Consider the following 21,046-nt stretch of genomic DNA (forward strand, 5'->3'; position numbering starts at 1 on the left):
AGAACGATTTATGTTTAAGCTTTTAAGTTTTCTCTTTTTATTATATCTTGAGACAGCTTACGGCAATCATACACGCAACTAATAACTGGAAACTAGTGACAACAAATCTGAGGTCTCAGAGATTGCGTGACATTATTCGAAGGGAAGATAAGAATGGTTTACACTCTTTAAAATTGGTTAAAATTGACCAAAATGTTAAGAATATGTTGATGAAACATTGGCTCAACAGCTGTAACCAACATGCCGACACAGTAGAAACGACTTATTCATGACATTTACACAACAAACGAACTGAACAGAACAGAACGACCTAACATATCGATGAATCGAAACTTACCAATCATAATTGGCTATACACCAGAACGTCACGGCCAAACCGTCCAATCAATTTGCGCGAACCAGATTTGTAACGCTCGACCTGACAGTAATAAACCTCCAATAGAAAACAGTTCTTCTAGCCTCTCAGGACTACGGAAAGAGAAGGGGGGGAGGGGAGAGGCAAAGGTCATAGGTACAAAGGCAAGTAGCAATATCAATAAAAAAAGCATGTTCATAGGACCAGGAAATAACGATTGAAACACTTATTGACTTTATTGATTATTTATTCATATTCATGATCTATTTGGAATTTTTGTAGGTATATCATACACAACAATATTAATCCTGTATTTTTTTTCTTTTTGTACTTCCATTGGTTGTTCTCCTCCTTCTGCACGAATAACTTTATGCATCGCTCATTTCCTCAGGCTCACTTGGTGTGGCTGAAAAATACACCATAACATCAGTTTCTTTCCATGAACTTGTGTCAGGTTATTGGTCCATGGAGACGAGCGGAAAAAAGGAGTTCAAAGAACTTTCAAATGGATGATAAAATACGATTTCTTAAGTATTTTCTCCAACGTACCAAATTTCCAACTGGCATCAAAGGCTGCTATGTTCTCGTTGAATACTGCAGTTACAGTTCGGTCACCTTGTGTAACCACAACCTAAAAACCAAAACAAAACCACTTTTGGAGAGTAAAAAAAGCGCTAAGTAACTGAATTTAAAATGTAAAGAGCGTAAATGATGATCCCTCCCTGTTGCATCTGCTGTACCTTTCTGAGTTCCCAGCCTGCCTGACCTTGGATTCGTCTGTCAGATCTGATTCTAACCTCTGTAATTTCTCCGACATCAATATCGCTGAACTCGTAATTGAGTGATACTCTGAAAGCGTGAAAAGTGGGTGTAACTTTTTGTTATTTGTTTTGTTCATTAACGGAGATGAAAGGCGGTAGGAAGGAAAGTGGACAAGGTGATCTTTGGAGTGAAAGGGTTGATATCCTACCCTTGCGTTGTCTCTGGTGCAGTTAATAACTGTTCTTCGGTCATTTTTCCATCGGTTCCGATGAGCATGGTGAACAAACGAAACTCTGACGTAATGATACTTGTATCAGGGGTAAAAACAACCACCGTGTAGGGAACTTCGATGTAAAAAAAAATTACTATGGTAAGACAAATAATAAAGAAAACTGAAGTGATAATGACGACAATCATAAAAAGGACAGACAATAAAGATGATAACGATTGTGATAATGTCAATATATATATCTTATTGACCAAGCGCGAGGGCCGTACTGGGAGAGTATCGGCCTGAGGTCTTGACAATACGGACCTCGCTGCGCTCGGTCCGTACAAAAAAGACCGAGGGCCGATATTCTTCCAGTACGGTCCCGAGCAAGCTTGGTTAATAAGAGATTAATTATACGACTGAAGTTCAAAGGGACACAAGTGCGGTATCACTCGGGACCATTCGGGACAGTGCCAGGTCCAATACTGAGAGAATATTGACCGGCAATAGAGCATTTTGATTGGTTGATTTTAGTTATTGGCCCTCTGACTGCCCGAGTCGTGTAATAAAACAATGATAATGATAATGATAATGAGCAGGAGAATATTAACAGTTTATAATGTCTTGTATTGAGATAGTGACAGGGATAGTGATGATGATTATGACAATTACAGTGACAATAAAAATGATGATGACGATGACGATGACAATGATAATAATAATGATAATGATGATGATGATGATAACGATAACGACAACGACAACGATAACGATAATGATAATGACAATGATAATGATAATGATAAGGATAAGGATGATGATAACGATTACAATAGCGATAATGATATCCACATGGAATTTGCGCACTACAAATTCTCTATTATTATTATTAATGATAATGATAGCGGTAAAGATGATGATAGTGGTAGTAATGTTGAAGATGGTGATGACGATGAAGATGATAACAATAACAATAACAATAACGATAACGATGACGAAAATAATAACGATAACGATAACAATTAGGTTAATGATTATTGTAACGATGACGATAATGATAACGATGATAATAATGATAAGGATAACGATAATGATTGTGATGATAATTATGAAAATGCCAATCCAGTTGGCATTGAGCTCATAACATATTTACATACTTGGGAAATTAATTTAGCCTGACAACAATGTTTTTCAAACACAACCCACTAAAAAATTAAAGAAAACCTCTTACCTCGGCAGACCAATAATCGTCTGATGCGAAAAGCGAGGCGATCGGCGATTTTGTTCAAGTTTGCTTCGGTTAATTCTACTTCGATTGCATCATTCGGCTCGGACACAATGCTTTTCAGCTGATCTATTCGCTGAGTGTTGTTCACATTGGGAATAAGTGCACCCACAAGGTTGATGTTGTTGTCGACTCTCAGCACCTTTTCTGCATTTAGGAGTTTGAAAGTGTCCAGCAAACGCCCATCGCCATCTTCTGTGTTTCCGTCTGTGAAGAGTACTACGATCTGAAAATACATTGGAGATTCAAGTTGGGAAAACAACACTTGGTTCAAAGTTATACTCGGAAAAAAATATGATTTTATCAAGCGCCTTAACAACTTAAGATGTAAGTGTTGGTGCATTGTGATTTTAAATTAAGGAGATTCACGCCATATTCAAAACCAGGAGCAAAACTCATTTTTATATGAATTGATACCTCCACTCAATAAATATGCATAACTCTCTAAAAGGTTGCCACAGCAACGACACAGCTCGATGTGAGCCACCTTGAAAGTGTATAAAGTATCAGATACCTTAGGGGTGTAGCAAAAGGGGTGCACGAGAACCTATTACTCTACTTCATTCAAGTCTGGTATGAAAAAGTGATATATTATAAAAACAGCACTTGCTACCAAGTTCCTTATTTCAGTATGACGCTGGTGTGGCCCTCACCCTACCCCACCTAACCCGAAGTCCTGAACACTCTCCTATACCTTCGTTGGATCTGTGCGCTTCCTGTGGGCTGAACGTTCGTTGAACTTCTTCGGGACTTTCTTCTTTAGGACACGTCTTAAGCGGTTTAAAGGGCCGAGCCCTCCTTTGAGGTATTCGTAATTCAAGTAGAAGATTGCGCTCGCTGCTGAACCCCAACGACTCATTTTTGTCTTTGAACCGTATCTTCCCAACACAAACTTGTAGTCAGTGTCATCGCTATTCAGTGAAGTCAGTAGCGTTCTCACTATGCATTGTATACTTGGACGAGTCGCTTCGGAAATGTACTGGCTGTCTTGGATCAAGATTATAACATCTGCTTTGGTATTACATAAACCACCAGCTGAAATAATAAGTAGATCAAGAGAGGATCAAAAACCAATTATAAAGCTTTAAAAAAGCTGTGGTGAAAGATATAGAATTTTTCAAATGCTTTGCTTATGTTTTTCGCATATCTTTCACATGGCAAAATTTCTCGTGCCAACTAAAGTCATGTGAAATGATTTTGAAATAGTAATAGTAATAATTTAGTAATAGTAATAGTAATAATTTAAAGTCAACTACACAGGGAATGGTTACCCAGATCTCCCGAGCCAAAGGCTCATGACAAAATTGATTGACAGAGAAAATGTATGTATATACAATATTAAAAAAAAAAAAAAAGTTATTCGATAATAAATATAATAAATATATAATGTTATGAGTTGATGCAATTTATATAGTGGCGACGAGTGCTGAGAATAATCGTTGGAAATGATAAATATCAAATTGAACAAATAGATAAATATCAAATTGAAAACCGTACGCAGACTGTGCCCAGATTTTATCATTTACGAGAGCCTAAGTACAAACGCACGTTCGTTTACTTTTATCAGAAACGTCAATTTTTCCCTTCAAACCAGGACTCGTTTTACGTCACCATTCTCAGCAATACGCAGTGGTATGAAACAACATCTGGCTTTGGGATTCGAGATCTCGAGAATTCAACTTCTGACCGAAAAATCAGTTCAGTTTCCCCTTCAGCACTAGTCAATTAAAAACACGTTTCCTAGGTCAAGATGAAATTTTACTTGTGATTGGGCAAAATCCTGGATTGCTTGTCGTCAATCCGACGTAGGTTGGTAAATTAAGGACATTCTGAAACTGTTTGAAGCACCGGAGTAGCTCTGAGTCGCAGAGACATACGGCATAACCACACTTCCCTACTTCGACATCATTCGAATCATATTCATTTGCTGGAGCTAAAGAGGAGCGAAAAGAATAGTATGAATATAATTATTTTCAAGGGGTAGGGGAAATTACTTATATCTTGTTTTTTCTGATTTCTATAAACTGTTTAATTATTTAAGTATATTTTGCGGAGTAAGAATGTTTCTCATGTTTTCTTTCGAAATTTTGCGCGGGAAGTTGGGGTGAAACCGGCCAAACTTGGCCGCCTTTGCGCATGCACGACGTTAGACCGCACAGCCAAGTTATCTGGTATCGCGTGACTGAAACGAAACGATGACTCAGTAATTAAGTTTTTTAGTTTGTCTAGCTCACGATGTACTCATTTGGGATACAGTGATTTGTGAAGTTTCGCAGTGCGACGTTAAGTAGCAGCCAAAGACTTGGGAAATATGAAACATACAACGACAAAACCTAACGAAGATATTTGAGAGATTTAGCACCGCGTTTACGTGAAAAGGCAAACGTCAACTTGCCCTTTCACGTTTCACGTAAAAGGGTGAGCTCACGTCCTGGTGGATTTGAAGGTACTATTGTATGACTTACAAGGAATAGTTTTGGTGCCCTTTTTCCGGCAATTAACTTCTACTCTGGGAGAGAAAAGGTGAAGAAAATCCTACGTACACAGCAAACGCGAAACAGGTTACTTTCACGTAGAAACGGCAAAGCACAACCGGCAAACGTGAAATAAATGGCAGGAAAAACAAGATCTCATGGTCGCTCTTGCCCTTCACGTTTCACATTATCACGGTACTAAATCTCTCTATTATACACAACAAACTTCATAATACTTACTGCACGTGTCAGTAGACGCGTCGTATTCGTATCTGTTCTCCAAATTGAAGAAGTTACCACCACATTTTTCCGGTTTAGCTAAGTCAATCTCGCAAAAATCGTGGACTTTGCAACAACTGAAGTTAAAGGAAAATAGAAGAAGAATGAAAATCAACAACGTAAAAGAAAGAAGGAATTGGATTTAGAAAGCAAGATAAAGCGCAGGTTGTGGTTATAAATCGTGATGAAAGACAACAGTAATTAAGTTTTTTAGTTTGTCTAGCTCACGATGTACTCATTTGGGATACAGTGATTTGCGAAGTTTCCACAGTATACTACAAGTTTCCTCCAACATTCTTCTCCCTTAACTTACAAATCAAACTTATCCGCGGTTTTTCCAAATCCCCCAGCGCCACACCAACAGCCGTAGTTGAAAATACTGTAAGCCTGTTGTGAAGTAAGATTCAATGCCTCTTGCACTAATCCTGCAAATTGCTGAATTCTTGGGTTGAAGCCGAGGGACTTCTTCTCCCCTCTATGTGCTGGAAAAGAAATAGCCGCAGAAGGTGAGGCAATTTTTAGTCTTCTTGACTAAGGAACGTTTGATCGCTTGATCCAGCGCCTAAGCCAATGAGCTACGCTGTCTACCCTAGCACATTTTAAAGTCACTGTAATAGGTTTCTGTGAGCAAAACTGTGATAATCACTAATTTGATATTCTGATTCTAAAGGGTCTAGAAAATAGGAATCGTGCCAAACCCCGCCTTTCCACCCTCCACCGAAAAACAAAGACTTAGCTTTAGTTAGACCGCCAATAATGGACGAGGTTAAACCTATCAAATAAGGGTACGAGTGACAACTTGACAAGGAATTATTTAAGGGATAATAAATAACAGCCCTCGTTTGGCACGAAATTCTGCTCGTATATTTGTTACAATGTATATATGAAGTTCATATATACATGCAATTGATGCTCACAGTTTTCCTCAAGTTTCTCTCTCGGAAAACTGTTTACGGCATCGGAACAGATTCGCGGACAAATATCCGTGCATATTTTCGCGCTAAATGGAGGTAAAGGTTAAGTCTGTTCACCAAAAAAAGTGGCCCATAAGGCTGGCGCCCTACTCCGGTTTCTGTAGCATGAAGTAACTAGGAGTATTTCTTCTCCCCAAATCTCTAATCGCGCATGATGGAGGCTAAACCCAAAATATGTGTTCTTATGACAAAAGGAAGAGTCTCACGTTGAAAATTTGAATTTCAATTTTGTGTCCTTTAATTTTTGCTTTCGTGACATTCATTTGCGCAAAACATTTCAATTAATACGTAAATGAATCATATAACATTAACTTAGGTTACCAGAGTTTAGGTCCATCAGTAGAAATGCCATTCCCACAAACACGTACAGAATATTCATCTCTTCAAAAAGATCCTGTATTAAGAAGATGCAAATTGTTCAAGTTACAACATTTTTTTTCAAATTACCCTCGTACAAATCCTGCATTATAGAGTGCAATATCGGCAATTGAATGGGGAAAACTTTTGACTGATATTCTGCAGTTGCTACCCCGAATTCAGTGGGGACATGTACATATAATTTTCTTTTCTTCTAAGAAAAGAGCCTAAGAAGATTCGCATTTACATTATTTTATAAAGACATATTGATGCGTTGCTAATCTCTTCATCTAACTGATGGCAACAACAGTCAAATCCTAGAACTGCTTAACTTGGAGCATATTAAAGTACGATTTCATCTCAAACTGGACTGCAAAATAGCGTGCGACGATCTTTTTCAATACACTTACGTTGACAGAGAGTCAATTTCTGAGTTCCTCCACAAATTCAAGTTATCAAACTGTTGTGATCGCGCCGCTAAATTACCGGTTGAGTCTGGCCACACTGAGGCCACAAATATCAATTATTTATATCAACTTTACTATTAATAATGCGTGCAACTCATTGGAATTGTTATTTAACTACGCTTGAGGACTTGGTGAACTGGTACCATCCCACGTTTGATTGAAACCTCTCGGTAAATATTAGAAATATTCTCCCACGCATTTCCCCTAAAAAACGTTTATGCGAATACACTTTCTTTAAGAATGGACTTCTTGAGGCGATTCCTTCTCAGTCATACGAAAAGACCCTCGGCTTTGCAACGGAAGCGAGATCGAGGAAAGAAAAAAAAAAAAGCTCTAAACCACCTCACGAAAGAAGTATGGTAGAATACTACGTCCGATTTTAAGCCAATTTAGACAGGAGACACCTGTAAACGAACTTTTCCCATTCGTTCATTAAGTTTTGGTGTCTAAAGAGAGCTGTCGTGGATGAGCCTGTTGGCGCGCGTGGGATGTAACTGGTGATCTGACGATGTAAAAGTAGAGACAGTAGAATCAACGTTCTAAGATTTTGTATCACATTTCGGCTAGCTATGCCAATCCTCCCCGGGTCCATTGAATATTATCTACACTGTAACAGGATCAAAGGAGGTGATTTATTTGTTTATTTGTGTGGTTACCAGAAAAAGCATAGACATAATAAAGTACACTCATTGGCGAACGCTGAGCCAAAGCAATAAGCTACGGTCAGGCGTTCTTTTTTTTTTTTTTTTTTTACGGTAGTGAAATAATAGTTTAGCAACGCAATATCAATTTATGGCTTTTCTTGATTGGATCATTAAGATTACAGATGGACCTGATGTTATCCTCCAATTATTTATTGATTTATATGTTTTTATTGTCTACCAACTAATGATGCCTCCCATACCGGCCAGAAAGATCTTTGTCAGAAATCATACTCTCATTTGAAGTTGCTTGATTCTTTCCTTCAAATCTACAGCGTAGACCAGTCTGTTGTCTTCGACTCCGCCATTTCAAGCCTTACGTTGCCATAATCTTCACCCAGCCTTGACTTTGTCACGTGACTTATGATTGCTCTGTGCCAAGAAAATTTCCCGTGACCAATCAAACAATTCAATGAAAAGAGCAAATGTTACCGGATATCATTGACAAGGTTGTGATAGGGCAAAAAATCAACAGATGTAAACGAAAATTTCGAATTCGGTTTATTACTTATTGATTAAGCTTTCTTTCTTTTTTTTTTCATCTTCTAAACAGCTAACACTACTTCTACACGCAACTTCTAGCTAAGGAGTTACGTGACAACAAATTTGAGGTCGTAGTGATTTGGTGACGTCATTCAAAAGAGAGATGAGAACGGTTTCCACTCTTTGTTGTTTATAAGATCTTCTCGATGGGAAAGTTGGGGCTGAGATTGAACAAAATCTTAAGAGTATGCTGACGAAACATTGGTTCAACAGATATCAACAACTGCCAACACAATACATAAATCTTACTAACCAAGCGCGAGGGCCGTACTGGGAGAATATCGGCCCGAGGTCTTGACAGTACGGACCGAGCGCAGCTCGGTCCGTACAAAAAAGACCGATGGCCGATATTCTTCCAGTACGGTCCCGAGCAAGCTTGGTTAATAAGAGATTTATTATACGACTGAAGTTCAAAGGGACACAAGTGCGGTATCATTCGGGACCATTCGGGACAGTTCCCGGTCCAATACTGAGAGAATATTGACCGGCAGTAGAGCATTTTGATTGGTTGATTTTAGTTATTGGCCCTCTGACTGCCCGAGTCGGGTAATAAAAACCACTTATTCATGATATTTACAAGAAAAACGAACCGCACAGAACAACCTAACATTACGAGGAAACTGACCAATCCCGACCGAGCAACGTTACTTGACAGTCAATAACATGACGAACAAACTTAACAATCAGCTTACACGAACTGGACTTGTAACACTCGACAATAGCTCGCTCTCCGCCTTTTCGGCGCAGGACACGATTACTAATTACATTTAATAAACCTTTGTTGCCAACGCTCTTTTTTTTAAAGGCAAAACAACTATGATACTGTCGAAGAAACACCTTGCTTGCAGCAGCAGAGCGTGTGGTTCAAGCGTATGACAAGCAAACTAGCACCACGTCACATCTAAACCTGCACTTTGATGAGCTTCCTGGTCATGCTAATGCTATAATCCCTGCACGCGTTCTGTCACTTATCTCACTCAAAAAACAAAAATGTTGTGGTAACATGTGTGAATTTAGGGACTGAGGTAGAGCATCCGTAAGATGGCTACGAAGTCGCTGTCGCTTTAGCCGTCTGGATAAATTTAAAACAGCTTGCGATGAACTATAGTTAGAAGAATGCCACGTATCCTTTAGACCTTTCCATAGGAACAACCTTTATCGCTTGTCCGCTTGGTTTTCATCAAGAAAATTCCAAAAACGGGAGTCAAGACTCGCACACGCGCAGCCAACCACGCCAAAAGAGAGGCTCAGACAGAGAGAAGGAATTTTTGTGTTACTTTATCCAGATAAAATGTTGGGGCAAATGTACAAACGCAAGTAGCGATATCTTTAAACCATACATGTCCAGTGGACCGAGATTATGGATGTAATGAAACATGAAAGATAACTGGATCAAAAAATAATACGAAATCTTCTTGGTTAATCCCAAGGACGGCAAGGGACATGCTTGCGTAATGACTCATATCAACAGAAAATGGAGATTGATACTCGTAAAGATGATTTATTAATCGTTCATTCTTATTTATCAATTTAGAGTTTTAATAGTTATATCATGTTCGGTAACAGTTCCCTTTGTTTGTAGTTTCTGCACGTCTACTGGTTGCTCTCCTTATGCACAAATTCCCTCATGTATCGACCGTCTCCTCACAATCCTAAGACTCGCTTGGAGTGGCTGAAAAATACGTCATCATCCTTAGTTAGCGCAACTTATTTCATCCATCTTTCTCTCCTTCGTTTGTTTCGCTTTTTCGCTCTTTCCCATCAACCGAGTGCCTCGAACAGGCTGTACTTTTCTAATTACAGTTAATCATAGTGCAAGCGCATTTGTAGTGAGAATAAAAAAAGTGGAGAAGACTTTGATATCGTCACGTTGGAAATATACAGCGATAAAGGGGCGGTGGCCTAACGCTTAAAGCGCCGAACTCCGAATCGAGAGAACACTATGAGAGCGCATTGTGCTGTGTCCTTAGGCGAGGTACTTTATCATTGTTTTATTATCACAGTGCATCTCTTTGCTTTGGAGTATAAACGAAACAACTTTGAGTGGATTTTCATCCAATTTAGGGGAAGTAACAGAACCGATTGTCACTCAGCACCGCAGAAGCTGAGAATCTTTGTACTTCATTTACGCTCTTAATTTTCGGCTTAAAGTTGAAGTTTTATCTTCAAAAAGAATAACAGGAAATTCAAAGTAAGTCATATCCCCCAAAAATCCCAAGAGCTTTAATCTAAGAAACCCTAACCCAGTTTGAGTTCCTTTTCTCTCCTTTAGAGCATTTCAAAAGCGCGCACTTATTCAAATTTGCCATTGCTACAGTTATGAGTAAATTTCAAAATGATTTCCAGCATTTTCTACGATCAATTTATTTTCTTATCGACCCTATGGAACTTTTTTCCTTAACAGCCAAAGTGGCGCGCAGTGGACAAAAGTACCACAGGACTCCCACAGAGAACTCCTCTACTTCCACACCTCGGGAACACCCCATCCACCAAGGAGTACAAAGAACATGAAATGAAGGATGAAATTCAAAGGCTTAAATATTTCCCTTACCCATTTTCCAACCGCTATCGAAGGCTGCAATGTTCACATTGAATACTGCAGTTACAGTTTGGTCACCCTGTGTAACCACAACCTAAAGAAGACAAAAACAAAAACACTTTTTGAGACTAAAACAGCGTTGAAGAGGTGAGGGTAAAATCATAAAGAGTGCAAATGACGATGCCTCTTCATTACATCTACTGTACCTTTTGTAGTAGCCAGCCTGCCTGACCTTGGATTGATCTGTTAGATCTGATTCTCACCTCCGTTATGTCCCCAACATCTATATCACTGACCGTGTACCTGAGTGATACTCTGAGGGCGAAAAAGTTGTCAGTGGAACCTTTCGTAATTAGTTTGTTCAAGCCCTGAGATGTGAAACGCAATTTACTTCATGAGTTATTTTTAGTTCCTTCATGATATTCAGCGATGCTATACACCAACACGTCTAATTAACAATTATTCCACAAGCGCGCGTTGGATATGAGATGATAGATAGCCAACGAGGTGCGTAGCGCCGAGTTGGCTATAATCATCTCATATCCAACAAGCGCAAGTGGAATAATTGTTTTATTAAAAACGCCCCCAAGAAATTATTTTTTTGTAAGAAGAAACTGGATTTTTTAGCTCCCTTTTGATCTTAAGCTGACGCGTACGCTTACCATATTTGTAGATTATGGTATATTGGCTGATATACCATAATGGCTAAGCCAATAAAAAGTCTTGAATTGCATTATCCAATGATCCAGTTTTTAATAATAAGATATATATCTGGAGTTGGTGTATGGTATCGCTGAATATCATGAAGGAACTAAAACTAACTCATGAAGTAAATTTGCGTTTCACACTTTTTCAGACTTGCTATCCGTAAAACAGTGCTCGATACCTATAGTAGAGCGAGTATAAAGTGTGATAGGCAGAAAAAATCAACTACATTTCATCCCTACAGACCTGTTTCGTGGTTGCCCACTCATCAGGGGATTTAACTGACGCAGTACCATTGCTTATATACTATACTAATTAACATAATTGATTTGGTGCGAAAAGTGTCAAGTCAGCTGTTGCGTAGGAGGGCTTTGTTTCTGTGTGGGCAGGAAGAGACAAGTTCGTTACGCTTGTTGAGTATAGATAGGTCGGGTCGGTAGATGATCAGGAATTTCTCTTTAAGGCATAGGTTGCATCGTTTACTTGAGCTGTTGTGGAGCAGGCGTGCAGATAGAATGCGCCAGGTGATGGAATGGCCGATGTTGTTGTCTTTAAGTGTCCAGATGTGTTTACTGAGTTCGGTAGAGTTGCGGTGCTTTACGTGTCGGAACGATGAAGTGGGGTTGCTGTAACGGTCTTGAAGTCGTTTACAGTGAGTCCGATGTATGAATCCGTCGCGTTGTTGTCTTTACGTGTAACGGTAGCTTGGTAGATAACAGATTGTTGGAGGCAGTTTCCGTCTAGTGGGCATGAGTTTTTCTGTCGGCAGTTGCATTTCTTGTTATTGTTAGCGGTAGCTTCGGTGGTTGTGGCAGCAAAAAAAAGTGACACTACATTTGAAGTAACTATGGGCAGCTACGACGGCGCTGAAATCTGTGAACTTTTCGGAAACTTCCTCCTCTCCCAGCTACAGAATCTTAACATAAATGTTGGACTATACCGAGACGACGGACTTGCCACCACTGACGCCACACCCAGGGACACTGAAAACATCAAGAAAGAGATATGCCGCATCTTTAACGCCACCGGACTCCGCATCACCATAGAATGGCTTCTTGAACAAACAAGTAATCAACTTCCTAGACGTCACATTTAACATCAGCCAAAACACCACATTAGTATGTGTCCCCACATTAGTATGGGATATCTCCCAAACTAGAAGGTTCTTTGACACGTTAATAAAGTTTCTATCTATCTATCTACCTACCAACCATACACAAAGCTTAACACTACACTGCAATACGTCCACCACGAGAGCAACCACCACGACCGATCACTACAAAGAACATCCCCGCCGGTATCAACAGGCGCTTATTATCTCAGTCTCTCATCCGACAAAGCCTCCTTCGACCAAGCCGCTCCCGCCTACCAGAAAGCACAAGACGACAGTGGATACAGCTACACACTTCACTATGAACCAACGAACACGCAAAGGCGCAAGAACCGTCAACGCAACAACATTCTCTGGTACAACCCACCTTTCAGCAAGATCGCCAGCACTAACATCGGGCATAAGTTCTTCGTGCTGATAGACAAACACTTCCCTAAAGACCATAAGCTTCCCAAAAAGTATTTAACAGAAACACAATCAAGATCAGTTACAGCTGCATGACCAATAAAAAAAAAATCATTGACAACCACAAGAAGAGAATCCTGACTTCCCACGTAAAGCCGGACTAATGCTGACGCCATAACTGCCGACGTTACCGCTAACAATAACAAGAAATGCAACTGCCGACAGAAAAACTCATGCCCATTAGAAGAAAACTGCTCCCAACAATCTGTTATCTACCAAGCTTCAGTTACACGACGAATTCATACATCGGACTCACTGCAAACGACTTCAAGACCGTTACAGCAACCACACCTCATCGTTCCGACACGCAAAGCACCGCAACTCTACCGAGCTCAGTAAACACATCTGGACACTTAAAGACAACAACATCGGCCATTCCATCACCTAGCGCATTCTATCTTCACACCTGCCCTACAACAGCTCAAGCAAACGATGCAACCTATGCCTTAAAGAGAAATTCCTGATCATCTGCCGACCCGACCTATCTTCACTCAACAAGCGTAACGAACTCGTCTCTTCCTGCCCACACAGAAACAAAGCCCTCCTACGCAACAGCTGACTTGACACTTTTCGCACCAAATCAATTATGTTAATTAGTATAGTATATAAGCAATGGTACTGCGTCATTAAAATGCCCTGATGAGTGGGCAACCATGAAACAGGTCTGTAGGGATGAAATGTCGTTGATTTTTTCTGCCTATCACACGTTGTATTTATATATATCTATATATATATATATATATATATATATTGTGGGAGGAAAAAGACAAGTAAACTACAAGTTCATCCCTACAAGCCTGTTTCGTGGTCGCCCACTCATCAGGGGATTTCAGTGGGCGACCACGAAACAGGCTTGTAGGGATGAACTTGTAGTTTACTTGTCTTTTTCCTCCCACAATATATACTTCGCTCTACTTCTATGTATTGAGCACTGTTCTACGAAAATCAAGTCACACTTTATATATATATATATATAAAACAGTACTGTCTGCAGTTATATATATATATATATTCTTTATTTGGAGTCGCACACTTGCTGCGATTCAACACGGTTAACTACAGCACTTAATTTCAGACCAGAAGCAATGACGTAATATTTGAAATGTTCAACGTTAGCATCCCGTTTCTCTTCAACCCCATTTTGTTGCCTGTGAAAGCGGGAACTGGGACCGACGAAATCTTAAGACGACAAACGACTTAGTTCTGTTGTAATATTCTTTCCTCAAGACATTGGAGAATTAAAAATAGACTAAACAATGGACCAAGCTTAAAAAATAATCATTTTTGAGACAAACCAAATCATATCTCTCGCAATGTTCCGTTCAGAACAGCTTGAATATGCTGATTATGCTAGCAGAGCTATTTTATGCTCAAAATTATGCCAGCTCAATCTATAAGGGCCTGTTTATGGGTCCTTTTCCAGAATGATAGTTTTCTCTGCAGCCGCTGTTTGGTCTCGTCAGGCAACGTGCTCTCTTCCCTTACCAAACAACGATGGCGAAGAAGACTACGAAAACGGTGACCGAGATTAAAAATACATCATAAGGGAGTAGCATCAAAATCCATTGAGTTTCGCAGTGCGATGCTTTACCACTGAGCTGTAACAAACGCAAAGTCGCTATTTTCAGATTTCGGAGATCTTTTGAAGATCAATGAGTCTTGGTTAATGTCATTATGCTTCCAAGCTCTCTGGTAATAAGAACAGAGAAAAATGGCAACTAGAGAATTTTGTCTAGTTTGTCACATACTGTTGAACCCCGATAAATCGAACCCTCGGTAACTCGAATTCCCCGCTACCTCGAAGCAAAACTGATTTCCCTTGGATTTGCTTCATAAATTTACTGTAGTTTCAACCCCTATAACTCGAAACCCCGGTAACTAAAAACCTCGCTAACTCGAAGCGATTTTTACTCCCCCTCAGGTACTTTTCTCTGTAATTTTACCCTCTATAATTCGAAGTCGACTTTGACTTTTGCGGACTAAGAAACCATAACATTTTGCACCAGAAGATTACATTTATTCTCGCTTATACATCATGACCAGTTGGCCTTTGTCGATATCAAACGTTTGTATGTCCGTAAACAAAAAGTTCTGACAGCTCCTCCCGGCAAAAAGAAATAATGGCGCGTAATCTGGAATCGAACTGTTATTTGTCATTACTTTCTTTTGTTTTGTTTTGTCGTTTTTATGCTCCTTATACGATAAAACATGTAGAAGCATAAAATCTCTTTAATCAAGTGTTTCTAGTCTTTTTGTTCAAAACCCCTCTAACTCCAAACCCCGAGAACCGGAAGTAAATTCAATTTTCCTTGGCAATTCGAGTTACCGGGGTTCAACTGTAATTTACAAAACTGGCATTCGAAGAAATGTATGGCAAACAGAAAGTAAAATTAAATTTACGATCTTAAAAGTTAAAGGGTTACATTTAGCCTACCCTTGAGTTGTCTCTGGGGCATGCAGCAACAAAGATTCTGTCATTTTTCCATCGGTTCCAATGAGCCTGGTGAACAAACGGAACTCCGACAGGATGGTACTTGTATCAGGGGTGAAAACAACCACCGTGTAGGAAACTTCAATGAGAAAAAAATTTACAGTGATAAGAAAAACTATTAAAGAAAATGAAAAAGATAATTATGATGAAAACAGCAGTAAAAAGGACAATGACGTTGATAACGAGGACGATTGCTAGTTGGCACTGACCTCATAATATATTGAAATAATATCTTGGAAATTATTTTCACCTAACAATGTTGTTATACGAACGCTTCTCGCTGTGACTTAGGTAAGACCGGTTAAAGAAAAGCTCTCACCCCAACAGAACACTAATCGTCTGACACGAAAAGCGAGGCGATCGGCGAGTGTTTTCAGGTTTTCCTCGGTAAATTCTAATTCGATTGCATCATTTTGATCGGCCACAATGCTTTTCAGCTGATCTATTCGTTGTGAGTTGTTTACATTGGGGATAATAGCACCCACAAGATTGATGTTGTTGTCATCTCTTATCACTTTCTCTGTGTTACGAAGCTTGAAGGTGTCCAACAAACGCCCTGAGCCATCTTCCGTGTTTCCGTCTGTGAAGAGCACTACGATCTGAGAATAAGTTGGAGATTTAAGTCCGTAAAGCTAATTACGATTAAAATTAAAACTGGAAATAAAGAAATGATTGCCTAAGAGATAGAGGGTTACATATTTTGAACTCAAGGAATTTTGAGCGAATTTTCATTTCTAGTTTTGCAGTGAAACACAGAGAAACCACTCAGCTCCTCTTCGTGGCTTCATTTTAATTTAGAATATTATTGATTGAATATTTCTATGATCATTAAGGTTATAGACAATAGAAAATTGTGGTCGATTTGTTAAATAGATTCTAGTAACGGCGCTTGCTACGAAGTTCCTTATTTCAGTATGCTGCCAATGTGGCCCTACCCCGCACCTCCTAACCCGAAGTCCTCAGTGAACACCCCTTATACCTTCGCTGGGTCCTGGCCCTTCCTGTAGGTTGAACGTTCGTTGAACTTCCTTGGGACTTGGTTCTTCAGGACGCGTATTAAGCGGTTGTAAGGGCCGAGCCCCCCTTTGAGGTATTCGTAATTCACGTAGAAGATTGCGCTGGCTGCTGAACCCCAACGACTCATTTTTGTCTTTGAACCGTATCGTGCCACCGCAAACTTGTAGTCAGTGTCATCGCTATTCAGTGAAGTCAGTAGCGTTCTAATTATACACTGTATACTTGAACGAGTCGCTTCGGAAATGTACTGGCTGTCTTGGATCACGACGATAACATCTGCCTTGGTCTTACATAAACCACCACCTGAAATTATAAGCAGAACATGTGAGGATCAAACTAAGATAGGAGATCCCTCATATTCTAAAAATAACCACTCTTCGGGTAATTTTCTAATCACTTCTGCTTGCGGATAGTCTGTGGAACAAGAGAGCGGAGGCCAGTGCGAGGAAAGTACATGTTTTTGACGTGTTTTTCACACGGTAAATTTCGCATGCATATGAAAATCATGTGAAGTGAAATAATTTGAATATATCAACAAAGTTGAAATGGTAAATTGGCCACCGTTACGATTATTTCGTTACCCCCACCGACGCAGCCCTAAACAGTTTCTTTAGAAACTATCAGCCTTTATTCATGTGAAGTGAGTTTGAAATCCGTTCGTTGACTTTGCGTAGATTTTAACCTTTTAGAGAGCCTAAGTACAAACGTATATTCATTTACTCTTTATTAAAAACACCTTTTTCTCTTTCACACAAAAACCCGTTTTATCTCACCAATCTTAGCAGCATACAGCACTATATAAGCCAATATCTGGCTGGATTTGGGAGCTTGTGAGTTCAACTTCTGATAGGAAATTCAGTTTCCCGCTCGCCACTAATCAACTGAGAAGATGTTTCCTTAATATTGTTGAAACCTTACTTGAGATAGTGCAATTTCCTGGATTGGTCGTCCTCCATCCGGCGTAAGTTGCCAAGTCAAGGACCCTCCTAAATCGTTTAAAGCACCGGAGTAGCTCTGTGTCGCAAAGACATGCGGCAAAACCACACTTCCCTACTTCGGGGTCATCCGATTCATATTCACTCGCGGGAGCTAAAAAGAAAAAGGAAAAGAATATAGAAATAATTTACTTCCTAGGTGCCCTGCGGTTCTGCTTTTAAATGAGGGTAATTGCAGTACCTTTGATTTGAGCAAGATGTTTTTGTTCTCACACATTCAAATAAAACTCGTTTTCATAGGATGTTGAACAAAGCCTCGTTTTCAAGGTGAGGGTTTTTTTAGGCTCAGAAGTGGTTCAGAAGTGGCACTCAGGCACAAAATAAAAAAAAAGTCGTTGACTACTATGGTACATTATGATACGTTGAGTGTTATAAACAACCCCGTAACCCAGCAAGTGAAGGCACGTAAGTCAAAAGTGCAAAACTGTTTTGATAAAACTAAAAGATTCCTTAAATAAACTTTGTCTTCGAGGTTTCCTTTTTCTTATCTTTAAGGGGTGGGAAATAACACTTTGTCTCGCTATACAGATTTCCGTGAACGTTCAATTATTTTTACCATATTTTGCAGTACGGTTGTTTCTCATGTTTTCCTTTATTTACGCGGGAAATTAGCGCGAAACCGACCAAAATTGACCTCCTTGCGCATGCTCCACGTTTGACCTTTTCATTTCCATGCTCTCACGGTCAATCCATCTCGTACCACGTAATCGAAACGAAACATATGACTGCGACGAAAAGTAGATGCAAAGGACTTTGGTAACATGAAACACACAACGAAAAAAGTTAAAGCCTTGGTCAAACGGCGCATGATAGTCGATGATAGTTGATTCGCTTCAAACTATCATTAACTATCACCAACTATCATTCGCATGGTCAAACGGCCAAAAAAGTTCGTGATAGTTGATGATAGTTCACCGGCAGTCGCGCGAGCAAAGTCACGCGAGGAGCTAGTTCAAGGCTCTTTCCGCGTAAAATGACTAATAACATGGCTTCACGTGAGACAAACAAACTTGTTGAAGTATGAATTTATCACGACGAAAGAGGGCGGCAGCTTGCTTCCTAGTAATCGATTTGTTGGAGGAATGTACGGAGGATGAATCTGGAGAGCGTTGGTGGAAGAGAGGACGAACAAGGGAATGGATTAAAAGGAGAAACGAAAGGGGGATGTTGAATTTGGTGGAAGAATTGCGAGTGGAGGACGCTGCCGCTTACAAGGAAATGTTGCGAATGAACTTTGAAACATTTCAGTAAATATTGAGCTTTTGGCGACCATTTTAAACGAGCTCGCCGGTTTTCGGGGAAAACAGCTGACCAAAAACTATCATGAACTATCATACGCGTGGTCAAACGAGAAAAACTATCATCGACTATCATGAAGAATTTGAACAAGCTCAAAATGAATGATAGTGGGTGATAGTGCATGATAGTTGGTGGTCAAACGGAAGCGCGCGCTTCATCTATCATCGACTATCATCAATTAGTATATTCTAAAACAGTGGATAGCGTTGAAGGCGCGTTCTGATTGGCTAGTCAAACTCCGAATATCCTTTACTATTTACCTCCGAGCAACTCGGGAAAAAATGGAGTCCCTGTTTGCATCTGTGTCAAGCGAAGAGTTGCTCGGAGGTAAATAGCAAAGGATATTCGGAGTTTGACTAGCCAATCAGAGCGCGCCTTCAACGCTATCCACTGTTTTAGTATATACTAATTAAAAACTATTCACCAAAGTGGAGGTGGTTAGTGGTGGATATTTACCGAGCCGCTTCGCGGCTCGGTAAATATCCACCGCTAACCACCGACACTGAGGTGAATAGTTGTTTTAGTATATACTAAAACACTGAGATAATATACACCACCGTCGTTAATTTGAGTGATTTCTTCGCTTGTCACAGATGCAAACCGGGACGCTAATTTTTCCCGAGTTGCTCGGAGGTGAATAACAAAGGATATTCGGAGTTTGACCAGCCAATCAGAGCGCGCTTTCAACGCTATCCACTGTTTTAGTATATACTAATTAACAACTATTCATCAAAGTGGAGGTGGTTAGTGGTGGATATTTACCGAGCCGCTTCGCGGCTCGGTAAATATCCACCACTAACCACCTCCACTTTGGTGAATAGTTGTTAACTGTCATCGACTATCATGCGCCGTTTGACCAGGGCTTAACGAAGATATTATACAAAAAATAATAATCTTGATAATACTTACTGCACGTGTCGGTAGCCGCGTCGTACTGGAAGCTTCTATCAATATTGCGGAAGTCACCACCACATTTATCCGGTTTAACTAAGTTACGCTCGCAAAAATCATGGGCTTTGCAACAACTGAAGTGAAAAGAAAAATAGAAAATGAATGAAGATCATAAGCGAATAAATTTTCAAACCTGTGCAGCATTGTGTACAGTCGCCCGCTTAGAACTTCCATTGAACGAGTTGATCAGTGAGAGCTTAAAGTTATTTAAAAAAACACACAAATATCTAAAAAATTGACTATGGCACGCAAGCGACTACAAAACCCTAATGCACTGGTCAGCGGATTTACAAGAAAGGTTAACAGAAAACGAAGGAAACAGCGACTTTCAAAGTCTTACCAAAATTCACAAAATTACGTCATTTTCTGAGTAAAAAGGAAGAGGGAATTGTAAATGGAAAGTAAGAATGCTGAACAGAAATCGAATGATGCCGTGAAAAGGCAAAAAGGATGTGGTCATTAATCTTGCTGAAAGACAATAGACTACTTTTCATAAATGGCTGCCGGATTAACATTCTTTTATTTAAATTTAAATTAGCTCTTCTGGCCTCGTTCTCCAGTACAAAATTCAAAAGAATACATTATCTCAAGCGAGGCCAGAATGGCTAATTTAAATTTAAACAAAAGAATATTAATCCGGCAGCCATTTATAAAAGTGGTCTATAGCAATCAAATTATGACGTTTTCCTCACGATGTAGTCATCTGGGATGTGACTCAGGACGTTTCGACCGTATACCGCAAGTCCCCTCCAAAATTCTTCTCCCTCAACTTACAAATCAAACTTATCCACGGTATTTCCCATTCCACCGACGCCACACCAACAGCCATAGGTGTAAATTTGGAAAGTCTCTGATAGAGTAAGACCTAGAGCTTGCTGTACCAATTGTGCAAGTTGATTTAGCCTTGAGCCGGGGACGAGGGACTTTTTCTCCCTTCTGTGAACTGGAAAAGAAGAAGCCACAGAAGGCATGGTCATTTCGTAGTCGTCATTTAAACGTTTGATTTTTTGTCTCGCGATGACGATCTTACTTTTAATCACTGGACTGCTACATTAGCATTCTTAT

The 21,046-nt window shown here is 39.8% G+C and overlaps 2 protein-coding genes across 2 annotated transcripts; both read right to left on the reverse strand.

Annotated features, from left to right (window-relative positions):
* Nucleotides 1-594: 594 nt before the first annotated feature.
* On the reverse strand, nucleotides 595-7,196 carry LOC148725425 (uncharacterized). The gene is made up of 11 exons (XM_088729932.1): nucleotides 7,108-7,196; nucleotides 6,662-6,734; nucleotides 5,680-5,848; nucleotides 5,328-5,443; nucleotides 4,376-4,546; nucleotides 3,308-3,648; nucleotides 2,560-2,839; nucleotides 1,326-1,461; nucleotides 1,096-1,204; nucleotides 905-986; nucleotides 595-761 (listed from the first exon to the last, which is right to left on the reverse strand). The coding sequence occupies exons 2-11, from the start codon at nucleotides 6,717-6,719 to the stop codon at nucleotides 724-726; spliced, it is 1,500 nt and encodes a 499-aa protein (XP_088586058.1). The 5' UTR covers nucleotides 6,720-6,734; nucleotides 7,108-7,196; the 3' UTR covers nucleotides 595-723.
* Nucleotides 7,197-9,901: 2,705 nt separating this feature from the next.
* LOC148725426 (uncharacterized) lies at nucleotides 9,902-20,920 on the reverse strand. Its single transcript, XM_088729933.1, has 9 exons — nucleotides 20,756-20,920; nucleotides 19,940-20,055; nucleotides 17,655-17,825; nucleotides 16,699-17,039; nucleotides 16,039-16,318; nucleotides 15,663-15,798; nucleotides 11,154-11,262; nucleotides 10,960-11,041; nucleotides 9,902-10,080 (listed from the first exon to the last, which is right to left on the reverse strand). The coding sequence occupies exons 1-9, from the start codon at nucleotides 20,782-20,784 to the stop codon at nucleotides 10,061-10,063; spliced, it is 1,284 nt and encodes a 427-aa protein (XP_088586059.1). The 5' UTR covers nucleotides 20,785-20,920; the 3' UTR covers nucleotides 9,902-10,060.
* Between the last annotated feature and the right edge of the window lie 126 nt (nucleotides 20,921-21,046).

Source organism: Stylophora pistillata, chromosome 8 (genome assembly GCF_964205215.1).
Source record: "Stylophora pistillata chromosome 8, jaStyPist1.2, whole genome shotgun sequence".
Classification (NCBI taxonomy): Eukaryota; Metazoa; Cnidaria; class Anthozoa; order Scleractinia; family Pocilloporidae; genus Stylophora; species Stylophora pistillata.

What these genes read in the sequence shown, in the direction of transcription:
- LOC148725425 (XM_088729932.1), bottom strand. Translation starts at nt 6,719, where the DNA reads ATGAATATTCTGTACGTGTTTGTGGGAATGGCATTTCTACTGATGGAC. An exon ending in ACCGCGGATAAGTTTGATTT is followed by an intron (nt 5,444 to 5,679) that starts GTAAGTTAAGGG and finishes CTTTAACTTCAG; the next exon opens with TTGTTGCAAAGTCCACGATT. An exon ending in AGGATTTTGCCCAATCACAA is followed by an intron (nt 3,649 to 4,375) that starts GTAAAATTTCAT and finishes TTATTATTTCAG; the next exon opens with CTGGTGGTTTATGTAATACC.
- LOC148725426 (XM_088729933.1), bottom strand. Translation starts at nt 20,784, where the DNA reads ATGGGAAATACCGTGGATAAGTTTGATTT. An exon ending in GCCCCAGAGACAACTCAAGG is followed by an intron (nt 11,263 to 15,662) that starts GTAGGCTAAATG and finishes TTTCGCCCTCAG; the next exon opens with AGTATCACTCAGGTACACGG. An exon ending in CGATAGCGGTTGGAAAATGG is followed by an intron (nt 10,081 to 10,959) that starts GTAAGGGAAATA and finishes CGTATTTTTCAG; the next exon opens with CCACTCCAAGCGAGTCTTAG.